Source organism: Kryptolebias marmoratus, linkage group LG11 (genome assembly GCF_001649575.2).
Source record: "Kryptolebias marmoratus isolate JLee-2015 linkage group LG11, ASM164957v2, whole genome shotgun sequence".
Classification (NCBI taxonomy): Eukaryota; Metazoa; Chordata; class Actinopteri; order Cyprinodontiformes; family Rivulidae; genus Kryptolebias; species Kryptolebias marmoratus.
In genome coordinates this window covers 27,654,428-27,667,915 of record NC_051440.1, presented here as the reverse complement: position 1 = coordinate 27,667,915, position 13,488 = coordinate 27,654,428, and the positions used below count along the sequence as shown (strand labels likewise).

At 43.4% G+C, this 13,488-nt stretch overlaps 1 protein-coding gene across 1 annotated transcript in view; it reads right to left on the bottom strand.

Annotated features, from left to right (window-relative positions):
* Positions 1–13,348, bottom strand: part of nlrc5 (NLR family, CARD domain containing 5) — a 22,848-nt gene extending 9,500 nt beyond the window's left edge. The window contains exons 1-29 of the mRNA XM_017439945.3: positions 13,169–13,348; positions 12,030–12,364; positions 10,709–10,789; positions 9,864–10,049; positions 9,504–9,658; positions 8,736–8,870; positions 8,301–8,607; positions 7,829–8,156; positions 7,585–7,717; positions 7,209–7,339; positions 6,897–7,128; positions 6,581–6,822; positions 5,346–5,429; positions 5,180–5,263; positions 5,019–5,102; positions 4,845–4,934; positions 4,216–4,245; positions 4,101–4,130; positions 3,785–3,868; positions 3,173–3,256; positions 3,007–3,096; positions 2,822–2,902; positions 2,605–2,688; positions 2,435–2,518; positions 1,496–1,585; positions 955–1,002; positions 841–870; positions 456–539; positions 296–379 (exon numbers count right to left, since the gene is read on the bottom strand). Of these exons, the coding sequence (XP_017295434.2) occupies positions 296–379; positions 456–539; positions 841–870; positions 955–1,002; positions 1,496–1,585; positions 2,435–2,518; positions 2,605–2,688; positions 2,822–2,902; positions 3,007–3,096; positions 3,173–3,256; positions 3,785–3,868; positions 4,101–4,130; positions 4,216–4,245; positions 4,845–4,934; positions 5,019–5,102; positions 5,180–5,263; positions 5,346–5,429; positions 6,581–6,822; positions 6,897–7,128; positions 7,209–7,339; positions 7,585–7,717; positions 7,829–8,156; positions 8,301–8,607; positions 8,736–8,870; positions 9,504–9,658; positions 9,864–10,049; positions 10,709–10,789; positions 12,030–12,348 (3,494 nt within the window). The 5' untranslated portion in view covers positions 12,349–12,364; positions 13,169–13,348. The remainder of the gene's footprint in view (positions 1–295; positions 380–455; positions 540–840; positions 871–954; positions 1,003–1,495; positions 1,586–2,434; positions 2,519–2,604; positions 2,689–2,821; positions 2,903–3,006; positions 3,097–3,172; positions 3,257–3,784; positions 3,869–4,100; positions 4,131–4,215; positions 4,246–4,844; positions 4,935–5,018; positions 5,103–5,179; positions 5,264–5,345; positions 5,430–6,580; positions 6,823–6,896; positions 7,129–7,208; positions 7,340–7,584; positions 7,718–7,828; positions 8,157–8,300; positions 8,608–8,735; positions 8,871–9,503; positions 9,659–9,863; positions 10,050–10,708; positions 10,790–12,029; positions 12,365–13,168) is intronic.
* Between the last annotated feature and the right edge of the window lie 140 nt (positions 13,349–13,488).

The window sequence follows — 13,488 nt, the reverse complement described above, 5'->3', positions numbered from 1 at the left end:
GCAGGACGTGCAAAACAGCTGCAGCTGGGGAGGAAACTGGTTTGCTGAAATCTTTGTGGGCAAATGTGAAGCATTAGCACACATTTTGGCACCGGTCGCTGCTCCTGCACGCTCCCGGCATTCTGATGTTAACAGGAAGTGACGTCACGTGTCTTCTTCCTGAGTTATTTGGGGTTATTTTGTATTCCACGCTACACAAACCCACAAAGAAGAGACTCGACCGCAGAAACGGTGGCGAATCACTTCAGAAACAATAAATATTGGGTTAAAGTTGCGATTTTAACGCAAGTCTTACTTTAGTCTCTGCAGCAAAGACATCTTCGGTAACTCTTGGATCAGTTTCTCCATCGTTTTCTCAGCGAAGGAGCAGTGGGAGAACCTGAAACAGTAAACAGACGTAAACGGGTGCGAACGCAGGAACGCTCAGATCGGACAGCAGATATAATTCAGCTCACTCTAACTCCAAAAAGAAGCGACACTGGACCAGCTTTTTACATATTTTGGTCACATCAGACGGCAGGAGGCTGCTGCTGTTTATTCTGTAAAACACAACAAAATAAAGCTTAATATCAGATAAATGCAGTTCTGTTAAAGCTACTCGTGTTTCTCATATTTATGGTTAATGTGTCCTTAATTTAAAAAAATACATGTTTGACCACAGAAAGAGCTGAAGACTGAAAACAGACATGACTGCAGCTTTTCTGAGTGTTTTGTTTACACTGAGTGCAGACCCACATTTCAGAATTATCTACCAATACAACTAAAAAACTACGTGAAGTTTTATTATGTCTGATTTCAGTTTGCAATGAGGAGTTTTAATATTTCCATTTATTTATTTACCTGAACAACTTTCTCTGAAGTTTGTCTTCCCTGAAAACAGAAAAGAACAGAAAGTTTATTATTATTAGTGAAAAGGAAGCTTTTATATTTAAAAATCTGTTTTTCTTTTCTTACCTGGTGTCATGGCTGAACCACAGGATCACCTGGTTTTTGCCTCTTTTGCTTTAAAAAACAAAAAGAAAACAAGAAGTTAAACATTTCAGCTTTAAATCATCTGGAGCCTAAAGATTTAAATCTTCTGTTTCTTATTAACTCGATTGATTTTTACCAAACTTAAGCTTCAAACATTTTTTTACAGCAGATTCTTTGTTGATCAGAACCATAAATTAGATTAATATTTGTTTTTATTTTCTGTTTGGATTCACTAAAAAGTTCATTTTACTGCTGATATTAGAATAAGATTGTGTTTGTTTGTCAGGGAATATTTAATTAATGTTTTATTCATCTGATTATCTGTGAAGTAATGAAACAGAGTCAGAGCTAAATGAATGAATTAAATTAAAAGTTTAACAGTGTTTCTCATTTGTTCTGATGCATTTTGTGCAAAAGAAGCACAAAAAAACCAACGATTTTTTGCATGAATGTGGCTGAAGATGAGCCTGAGGAGAGTCTGGTTTTCTGAGAGATAAATCTGGACCCGTGGATCAGATGATACCTGATGAGGGTTTCTGTCAGGCTGTCATTGGAGCACAAAGCTGCAGCCAGCAGGGCGGCGCCGTTCATGCTGATGCTGTTCTCACTGACACTGAGAGACAAAAACAACGAGTCGTGTTATCAGGGTAAACATGACGGCTGCAGGAACCGGTCTGACAGGAAATCAAAGATCCCAGAGTCGCTCCTGACCTCCTCAGAGGAAGAATCTCTCTGAGCTGCCACTGAACTGAGAGACAACCTGCACATTTTCACCTGGATGCTCACAGGAGTGGAACTTCTGACACGTTAGTCGTGCAAATTTGTCTCAGTTTAGTCGCAAAGTGGAATTCAGTCTCTTTTTTTGTCTCCAATCAGTCACGGTTCAGTTTCACGGGTCCCGAGAGTTGTTGGTTGGTTGGTTGAATGTATGGTTGAATGTATGGTTGAATGGATGGTTGGTTGAATGGATGGTTGATAGATAGATAGATAGATAGATAGATAGATAGATAGATAGATAGATAGATAGATAGATAGATAGATAGATAGATAGATAGATAGATAGATAGATAGATAGATAGATAGATAGATAGATAGATAGATAGATAGATAGATAGATAGATAGATAGGACTTTATTAATCCTTTGGGAAGGTTCCTTCAGGGAAATTCAGGTTCCAGCAGCAGCATCAGTACAGAGGTAGAACACTATATAAATATAAAGACAAAAGAGACAAAAGAGTTTTTAAGGAGAAGGAGCAGTTCTAGGTGGGATCCAGACATCTGCAGCCACTCTGAGAGCTAATCTGTCTTCTGCCTCTGTGACTCAAAGCAGGTGAGAACCCTGGAGAACGTTTGGAGACATTTTTGAAAGTCCCTCATGAAAGCCATTCACATTTCTGGCTAACGATACCGGCTTTGTTAGGTTTGCTTTAAAGGTTTTAATCCGGTTTCTGCTAAACTTACTGAACCTCCCGGACTTCTCTGAGCCGAGGCAGAACCTCCAACAGCTTCTTCAGACCGTTGTCCCCTAAACGATTACAGGACAAGCTGCAAGCAGATACAGAGATGATGGTTGTGTTTAAAGGACAATAAATGTGTGTTCAGTTGGTTTCTGATTGTGTGTTGCTGCTTACTCCAACTCAGTGAGGCCACAGGAAGTTCCTAAACTTCTCCAGACTTTGTCCAGGTCCCCGGGCAGCAGATTACAGCCGCTGAGGCTGACAGGAAACAGATTTATCATCACAGTTTATTATTTCAGTCATTTATTACCTTTATAGCTTTACAACAGAGTAAACTTTCAGTAAAGTATGTGTTGTAAGAGCGAGACAACGAGAAGAAATTTATACCAACCAGAGTTTTTTAGATGTTTCAGCTGCAGGTTGTTCTCTGCCTCCAGGAAACACGACAGACACCAGAACCGGGCTCTGCAGTCTGAAACAGAAACGGGTCTGTCCCTTTCAGTTCAGGAGGACACGTGGTTGTTGCTCAGGATTAAGGTGGAGGAGGTGCAGAGCAGAATAACTGCGGTTCTGTACCTGACGTGCAGCTCTGCCACAGAGAGGCAGTCGGACAGCAGCGCGGTCAGAACCACCAGACCCTCCAGAGACGAGCAGCTGCCATTCAGCCTGCGATAAAAAACCAAACGGTGAAAATCAACAAGCTGCTGCAGCTTCGTTCAGCTCAGACTCTTCTGATTCTTACACGATCTTTTCTGTGACGCTGAACTTCGGAACAAACTCAGTCAGAGTCTTCAAAGTTTCTTCATCCCACTGACCTCCAGACAAACTGAGGAGACGGAACCAGAACGTCCTGATCAGACAGGAAGTGACGGCCTGACGGCGTGAATTACTGCTTTTCAGCTAAAATTAGGATAACAAAACTGCTCAAATCCACTGTGAACACTGACTGCGTGCCGAAAAGTAGCAGAACAGTAGCTGAAAGCACCAAAAGATCAGCTAAAAGCTAAAAGCGACATGAGAAGACAAAACCACAGTAAGCATGAAGCAGATTTCAAATAAAACACTGATAAGATCTCCATGTATTTCTATGGGGAAATATTTGTAAATAAAATTAAACGTTTTAAATAGAATTAAAGCTAGAAAAACCCAATGAGCCAAACATTTTGACACATAAACGGCTAAAACAGCACAAAGTCTACAGAAGTAATTAATTGCGACAAAACAAAAAAGTAAAACACGGGAAAATAAATGTGTGACTCAGCGTTTAGACTTCCTAACTGATCCGGTTCTTGTCTGCACGCTTTGGTCCGATCCGGTCTCTCAGAACCGCAGAGGCGTGTTTGGGTTTACGTACTTCAGGACAGACAGAGCGGGACAGTTGGACAGAGACTCGGCGAGCGTCTTCATGTCCGAGCTGCTCCACTTCTGATTCAGCAAGCTGGAGAAAAAGTTTAATAAAATATAAACACAACCAGAGAAGTTCATCTGCGCTGCTGCTGTTCTGTTACAGAAAACATTTCTGATAACTGTTAGTACACAGAATAAAACCAAAAGTGTCTTAAATCTTTTTTAGAAATAAGCCTTATTTATAAATGACAATAAGCCGATTGTGACGTTTATCTTTAGGAGCAAAGTTCCTGCAGGAAACAGTAAAAGTTTGACCATCATACCTGACTGTTGGCTCAGGATTCGTTTTATGGCTGCAGGTTGGAAACATAAAAGAGAATAAATTACTCCTTTCTTGGTTTTATTGTTTTATTTGTTTTATTCAACCATAAAACTCACCTGAACGTCACTGTCAACTCTTTCATCCCGCTGAGAAGATAAAAGATGGAAAATATCAGTTTCTAACCCATGACTGGAAGAAATGCATATCACCTGTCACACTTTATTAACCACATCTCATGTTATAATGTAAGTTAGAGACATTTTTGTGTTGGCTAAGGTCGATTAGCCCGTCCAATAATCACTTTCTGAACGTTTCTTAAAATCCGTCCTGCAGTTCATGAAATATTTTGCTAACCGCCTGTACAAACACACACAGATACTGTTGATAATTCTGTATTTTGACCCAAATATATCAGACATTTTCCTAAAACTTGAGGACATTTTTAAGAGAACGACACAGTTTTTCTGCTTTAACTGTCTAAAAGTTGGGAAATAGTTTCTGCACCACAAAAGATGTGAACAGAGCTCCTTCTTGGTTGACTCTAAGAAGTTAATCAAATCAAACTTTATTTAAAAAAAGCACAAAGCAACACAACGTGCTTTAAATTAAGAAGAAAAATAGAAGAACAGTCACACAATTTGAACATTTAATCAAACAGTTTCTTTACTTTTGCCAAATAAATGCCTCAGTTTTCGATGTGTCATGGATGATGTGTGTGTGTGTGTGTGTGTGTGTGGGGTCATACTCTGCATGAACTCTCTGGATGTTCAGACAGGAAGACATTTTCTTCACGAGACCTTCCACAGCTTTCAGAGTCGTGTTGTTTCGTCCCAGCCTGGACAGACACACAAATGTTCACACACATGAATCTTCTCTCCATCACAGAGTAAAAAAGGGCGGGAACGATAAAAACACGTACGTTACAGAAACCAGGTTCTGAAGTTCGGTAAAAACCTCAGCCATGTGTTGGATTCCTTCGTCCTGCAGATTGTTGTCACTAAAACTGAAACGAGATGAAATTAATTAATTAATTAATTAATTCGTCCTCCTCACACCTGGAACATGAAGCAGACACCTTACTTCAGCTCTGTGACGGTGGGACAGCGTCGTAGAGCCGAGGCCACGCTCGCTGCGCCTGCAGCCGTCAGGGCGGCACCCCAGAACCTGTGGAGCAAAAACGTCAGATATTTGAAAGATTCAATCCTTCTAATACAATAAATTCAGTCCAAACAAACAGAAAACGTACTCGAGCTTCCTCAGGGCTGTGAACTCTGGTAAAATCGCTGCCAGCTTCCCTGCAAACTTGTCACCATATTTTCTGCTGCGAAAGCTGAAAATAAAGAGAATAAAACACAACTTTAATCCAGTTCTTTATGCCACTTTAATTCCTGTGGGGGCACTTATAATCAGATCGTACTGTGATGCAATAAAAGGTTCTGGAAGAGCGTGTTTGCATTAACATTTATTATTATTCCTTTTCTTTCCACTGCTCCCCACAACAGAGAGATTTGGGGTTTGTTTTCTGCTGGTGCAACCTGGGCTCGAACCTGCAGCCTCAGCCCCGCCTGTGTTAGCGTTTACAGTAATTAGATTTATTTGCTTGGTGGATATGAGAGGCAGCACGTATCAATCATCAGGTGCTGCACAGAGGAAAGTTAAAACAGGAGCTAAATTCACGTCATATCCGTGGTTAACGTGTCCAAACTGTGTGACCTGATGCAGACGACCAGGTGTTCGTTTACCTACGGAAACAGCTGCAGTAGCTGAAAACAGGCTGAACTATTTGTTTACCTCCACCTGATGTTGGTCAGTCATGTGACTCATATCTGCATATCAATATATCACTTCACATGAAACGACTGGAATAAACTGCACCGTTTCATATAGTTTAAGATAAACTTTTACGTTTGATTTCATTCTTTGCAGTGAGTAACTTTAAAAAGCCTCTGACTTGTCTAATCTGCAGCTCTGGGCTTGTTTCTGCACAATCCGCTGGTTTAGAAACAGCTTCGTTTGTGTCCTGATCGGAGTTATAAATACAGCTGATTAAAGACAAATTCAGAGAGCAACACGCCTCTCCTCAGTTCTGTCTTTGAGTTAATCAAACAGTCTAAGGTAAACCTCTGACAGGTGGGACTTTATTAGAGCTAAGGCCTGACTCCTTAATGTCTTGTAAATCTTTTGTAAGTGCAGATTAAGCGTCGTACCTCACACCTGCACCTAGCTGCTGCAGTTTACAGGAAATACCTTCCTGTATTTTAGCTCTGAGCAAAAAGCATCAAAATGCAGTTTGCATAAACTATTTAGCATCTGAGCTGCAGGAATTTGAACCTCAGGAAAAGAAATACAGGAAGAGGAGTAACCTGCCGTTTAAAAATAAACTGTGTCTAAAATCCTGTTCTGATCGTTCTGATCGTAGAACCTTCTCACCCAGAAGTGCATGAACAGGGCTGAAAGTAATTTTTTTATTGGTTGGCCCACCTGAGGTAATGAATGTTCTGACACCGGGTCAGAACCTCTAAACACTCCAGCTCCATCGAACAGGAACCGAAGTCCAACCCGACGCCGGTGTCTCCCGCTGCGTTCACCACAAAGGCCAAAGCATGGATGTCGTCGGGTAGCAGCCAGATGTTCCTCAGCTCCAGGGTCGGTCTCACACTGAGAACCTGATGGGCCAGCTGTTGGTTCTGACTCTCCTGGACGTAGTGGCAAAGCTGTAAGACCTGCAAGAACCGAGGAGAAACATCAGGGTAAAAATCCTCCTGCCGTCTGTCAGGTTTTAGATCTTCCAGCCCACCTTCGGTCCAGTCAGACTGTTGCTGAGACACAGAGACTTCAGTAACTTCAGAACCAGGTCCTGACGCTCCAGAACCCAGTTCTGGAACCCTTTCAGACCCGACGCCTGGGCGACCTGAACCACTGCCTGGGTGCAGCGCGGCGACGCCAGGCCGCACACGTACAGGTACAGGGAGTCCGTGAACACAGTCTTCTGGTCCGACTTGGTGGTCCAGCGAGTCTTCAGACTGAACCTGACGAAGCAGAGAGGAAGAGGAGGAGGAAGATTAGGAGGAATTAAGTTCATCTGGCTTTTATGAACTCTGTTCCTCACCTCTTCTTGAGTTGTGTGTCACTAACATCGTTACTCGTCATGATTCTTAAAGCAGCCAGGAACTCCTGCACAGTCAGGTGAGTGAAACTGTACGCGCTGACGAGCTTTCCATCGTGACCTCTGACCTCCACCTGACAGAACCAGGAAGTTATCCACCATTACTGATAAATAAACTTCTTATTCTGACAAGCAGACAAGTGAGCTGCATCAAACACAAAATGAAGCTAATCAAGTTACTTTTAGCCCAAATATCCTTCAGTTTTTTCTTATTTGAGCTGCAGAAACACTCCCGGTCTCTGTGACGACATCATCTAACGATGAGATGGGACAGAGTTGGAGTCATTTGGTCAAATCATCAGAAAAGATCTCGTCTGACCTGTGAGAAGAGTCCTGTTCTGACTGATAACTCGAAAACATTCGCCGGAACGTCGTCTTCCCAAAAGAGGATGTTGCCTTTCTCCAAACCCTCCAACGCCAGCCGGCTCAGCTGACTCAGTGCAGGAACAGAACTGCACACAGAGACACGAAACATCCAACATCTGCACAGACATGTTTAACTGGAAAACACGGAGAGCAGGTGCATTTGGTTCAATGCTGAGACGAGGTTTTCTGTATTTTACCTCTGAGGAAATGTTGAGGTGTTTGTTCGGTCATCTTCTCCTCCGTGAGGCCATCGGCTGAGAAACGCAGCAACAACAGCGAGGTAGAGCTGAGTAAGAGTGGCGGGAACTTCGTCTCCGTTTGAAGAGTTCGTTTCTTCTCCTCTTTGTGCACTGCCTGCTGCCTTTCTTACTTCTGGAGTGTTTTTGCTTCCTTTACGCCCTTTTTCTTGCAGTAAATGCTGCAGGAAGACGCAGCAGATGTTGCACAGGGCAGGGAAGGACGACATGGCGAGGAGGTGTCGACTGGAGAAAAGGAGATCTGCTGCCTCAGATCCAAGACTTCCATCTGATCCGTTATCGTTGTTTTTTAGGACAGAAACAAGTTTAACAACTTCTACAGGAATATTCTACAAAATGTAACATTTAGCTGCTGTGTGTGCAGTGTTGGATGATCTCTGGTCTAAAATGTAACAACAAAAATCAGTTTTACCTTTAACACCAAAGAAACTGTGCACATATTCCCTGATTTCTTGGTGGTCCCACGGCAGCAGCTGTCCCACTTTGTCCGTCAAGCCGTCCAAATCTGGGAGGTCCCGCAGTCGACAGGTGAGCAGCACGGTGCTTCCTGGGAGAAGCTGGCGGTTCAACAACCCTGAGAGGAGGTCTGCCGCAGGTACAGGCGTTTCGGAGTCCAACGGCTGGTTTTGTGTGTTGAGTTTCCCGTGAAACTCATCGTAGCCGTCCAGAAGCCAGCAGCTCTGCTCTGGGTTGGAGACGAGGTAGTCCATGACAGCTTTCTGCTCCGAACACAGAACAGATGCAAGAAAATCAGCCTGATGGTTCGTTTGAGAACGTGTGAAGTTTCCTGCAGACTCGTCAGCTGATTCTGTGTAAGACTTTAACGTTGGAGGAGAACTTGTGCTACCTTTGCGTGATTATCGTCGTTCTGAGGGGGGAAGTAGTGCTGAAAGAGCAGCTCGGCGAGGGACAGGGGGGAGGACAGCAGGTTGAGCTGACGAAACTCCAGCAGGACGAACAGGTAGGATGAAGGGATGGGGCCCTGGGTGGCAACAAACAGGGGAAAGTGTGGAAAATATCCAATTAAACATTATTTAAAGTGAGCTACAAAGGCACACAAATTAATTTATTTAACTTTACTGACAAATATTTCCCCATTGTTCTCTTTAAAATCCTTTGACTTCATTTTAGCATTCCTTCTGGGTGGAATTTCCTCCCACAGACCAAAAACCTGCATGTTCGGTTCATTTTTAACTCTGTAATTGTCCTGGGTGTGAGTGAGAGGGTGAATGCCTGCTTAAAAACCAGCGAGACCAACAAGGAAGGAATTCAGCCTTCTTTTTAAAAACACAGAAAAAGCTCGAAATCCAGGATCCATTTCAGCTTTTTGGTCCTTTTTGTGATAATCTACAGTTTTACAGGCTGAAAATAAAAGCTGTGAGGACTGAAAACGAGCAGAGGTCTTTAAGTTTTACTTTCGTTTTCATCCTAATCTGCAGAATTAAAAAAAAAACTGATGATATGCAAATTATCATGTGACATCAAGGAGCGGCAAGTTCCAGTATTTATCCGGTACTTTCCATTCGGAGGATCTAGTTCTGGACCAAACTATGTCACCTGCATACTTTAAGAACATCCCTCTTAGATGCAAATCTTTCAAAGTGATTTAACTTACTAATCCATTCGCCCACTGATGACCGAGGCAAGACGTCAGCAGAGTTTTTCCTGATCCGGCTGGGCCGCACAGAACCGTGACTTTTCCTGCACATCCCTGCAGGAAAGCCTCCAGAGTCAGTCTGGACTCCAGACTCCCGTAATCCACATCAGGCTCTGATTTGGGTGGAAAAAATCAGAAGAAAACATCAGTTTTTACACTAAAACTGAGCTTCTCTTCATGCTTTTATATCTTCCTTTCATTCGCATCACTTCCTGTTGTTTGGATCTCTAATTCATTTAGTTGAATCAGTTTTATATGAATGTAGAAGTCAGCTTTTCTGTGGTAAAACAACAGGAAGCAGAGAAAACGCCTCCTGACCCGGTGTCCTGTTTCCACGCTCTGCAGGGCCTGGGGTCTGATCGGGCCGGTCCCTGGTTCTGTTTGCGGTTCTTAAGCTGACCCAGACTTTCTCCGGCTGCACGTCCCTCAGCAGGCCTTCGGACCGTCTCTGCCACCGCCGCTGCAGGACGCCTGCCGCTGCTTTAAGGTGCTGCTGCCAGTGATCTTCGGACACAACGAGACAAAAACACAACTTTGGAGAAGAAAGAATCGAGATGTCTGCTGAGAGCAAAAAACAGTTCAAGTACGGCAAGCCGGAAGGCTCTCAGAGCCCCACTGGGTAAAATCTCTTCCTGTTTTTAAGAGATTATTTAATTTAAGGGTTCTGAAACTTAACAAAATAAAAGTCCTTCTGATGTTGAGTCTTTTTGGTCTAACCTTAATAAGAACATCATATGATCTGTTAGCACTCAGAGTCACTCTCAGCTACTACCACACCAGATTTATCTCAATATTTATCACAGATCTACACTCGAGAGCTGAGCTGATAAAAAACGATTTACCTGCAGATAAACACTTCCTGTTTGTCTGCAGACTTCAACAAATTTCTAAATGTAAGAAAGAAGCAACGTTAGAACTGCTGATGTTTTATTTCTACAGATAAAAAGGTCAAGCCCTGAAACCTGTAACTGAAATTATCATTTTTATCAGAATTATGCAAACATGCACGTCTGGATTTATTTTTGCATGCTTAAAAACTGCTTCACTTCTATTTTTTGTAGCTTTTTTCTGCATCCTTTCCTCTTCAAATGATGAAATATTATTAAATAACTGATAATTGTCAGGTTGGGTTGCAGCAGAGTCAGGATGCGTGCACGTCGTACCGATCCGTGGGCGTTTGATGAGCTGCTCCTCCGGCGACGGTTTCTGATTCGTTACACAGAGAGTCGAGTTCTCCTGCCCACCTGTCAGGAAGAAGACGAGAAAAAAAACTTCAAAATAAAATAACTGGACAGGCCGACACTTGGACGAAGTCTGCAAGAAATGGATTCACTTTAAAAGTTATTATCTTTAGAAATTAAAAGCACAAGTCATAGGAAACTTGGGGGAGTTCCAGTCAGAAGTCATCAATCAGCCTGAAGAAATGCAGATGTCTGCTTTCGTTTTCACTTCGGCCTGCAGCGAGCCTCTTCGCTATAAAACCAAACGGAGTCACATAAAACCGGAATAATCAGCCAAACCTGGAGGAGACGAAACTAAAGGATCAGATTTCTAAGTTTAATCCAGAACCTGAGGCTCTGGTTCATAAGAAAGCACAAATAATCATGTTTTCTTAATAATTTTATCGTAGCTAACGAGGGCGGTTCAGGCTTTTATTGGTTTCAAACCTGGAATTTAATCTTTCAGATGAACCAGTTTTTACTTTCAGTTCTTTAGTTGAATTTGATATGAAAGTTTGTTTCAGGCAAACGTCTGCGTGCACGTTCATGTGTTCACTCTGAGGACAGAGCATAATGGGTCTACCCACGTCTGTTAGCAAAATATCCCACGACCCGGTGGACAGATCTTAACGAGCGGCTCAGGAAATACGTCTAAATACAGCTGATTCAAGATGGCCGCCCAGGAAAACACATAAATGGCTGGAACTCAGTCAATGTTACAGATGCTGAGCTAAATGTTGGTGTGGTAGTAGCTGAGAGTCATCCTCAACACATGATCTAAGACAGGGATTCTCAACTGGTGGGTTGTGACCCAAACGTGGGCCACAGACCCATTTTCAGTGGGTCGAGGGCATGTCTACACTCAACCTGATGATTAACGCTTGAATAAGTGATAATAATTTTAATAGGATGTTTTTCTGCCTGAAAGTTTTGGTTTGAAGCTAACTGAAGCCTAAAGGAGAATATTTCTCTCTCGCAGGTCGTTTCGGTTCATCATTAAACTTGTTTTCTTGTGTTTCTGTTAGATTCTTTTCTACTATCTCAGCTTCAAACAGCACCATTTTTGTCTGAGGTTTAAAGTTATCCTTGATGCTCCGTTTTCTGTCTCCTCTCTGCTAAAACCTGAGTTTTGTGACAATAAGCTTGAAATGGTGGGATTTGTACGAGTTGCAAAGAAACACAAAATGCAGATTCTGCTGAAGGAAATGTGCAGAAACTCTGGGGTAAATGTTGCAGTGTTTGGTTCAAAGGTCCTCATACTCACTGAAGGAGCTTCCAGCCACAGACAGGAGCCTCAGCTCCAGGTGCATGGGCATGTTCTCACACAGCATGCAGACCCTCTGCAGGAAGCTGCAGCAGTCTGCAGCACTGCCGTCTCTGAAGTGCTCCAGCATGGCCCTGATGTGCTCCGATGCTGCAGCAGGACCGCCGGGCGTCTGCAGGCCGCTTCCAGGGGGCGCCGTCTCCCACAGAGACATGATGACTGACTGCGACTGACTGCAGAGGATCTCAAACAGTTCGGAGGAGTCCTGAGCCAAGATGGAGTTCACATTTCCATCGGCTCGGTCGACCTCGTCATCCATGGTCAGACTCCATCAGCTGGTGCACAGAAAGCATGCGAGCGTTAACACGGGCGGTCTGACAGCGTGGAGGCTGCAGAGGACAACATCTGTCACACATCTGCTTCCTAAAGTCTGAGGAAAGCTTTATCTCATCAACTCTAGAGACTTAAAGACGCCCCGGGAATTCTTTCTGTTGTGTTGCCTTACAACCTGGAACTTAAAGGGAATTTTATTTTACAAAAACAAAAAACAAAATAACCCTGAGTGAGAGAAACTCTTCTGTCCCCCACTGACCGGCACTCAGGACTCAAACCGCGCACGTGCTCCTCTTTATTGACACATTTTCTTTCTTTAACGTTAATATAAACCTGCAGATGTGTCTTTTCAGACATTTGCACTCAGCTCTCCGAGCACGTGGTCCATAATTTATTCCAGAAACTAACATTCCTAAAATAATACAGATTAACAAAGATTTGTTAATAAAGTAAAACATGATAATTAACATTAAGTGTTTGGCGGTAAAGTTTAGATCCGGGCGCCATGATGACGGTTTGGTGCTCAGATCTGTGGATTATTGCAGATTATTGGTATATTATTGTAGATTATTAATATATTATTAATAGATTATAATAAACCGCAGACAGGCAGGAAGGAGTGCGTCTTCAAGCCGCTGTTCTCAGGGGGACAAAAGTGCTGCGTCCTGTCCTGAAATAACTTCCAGAGGTGGTTTAAGGTAAACATCTACAAACTCCTGCGTCATTCCGTCCATGTGATCCGAACCGGAGCCGAACCCGTCCTCCTGTTCGGATAAAACCCAAAGAGAAGGAGAAGAAGCACTCACCTCCGGTTCTGGTGGCGGACCGCTTTTCACTGCAGCCGAACTCTCCTTTATCTGAAAACGAAAGCAGTAGAAAGACATCATGTTTTGGTTTCGGTTTGCGGAGCGGGTTTGGAGCTGGACCGAACCGAGCCGAGGGCTTCCTGCACAAACGGGCCAGCCAGGAAAAGTGGACCAGTTCACCCCGGGTATGGGGGGGTAATGGGGTAATGGGGGTCTCTTAGGTCCCCATTAGGGTCCAGGGGCAGCGCTCAGGTGGGGGGCCCAGGGGGGCAACGCCCACTGAAGCTGCTGCATTTTAAAGGTTTCAGAAGATAAAAACA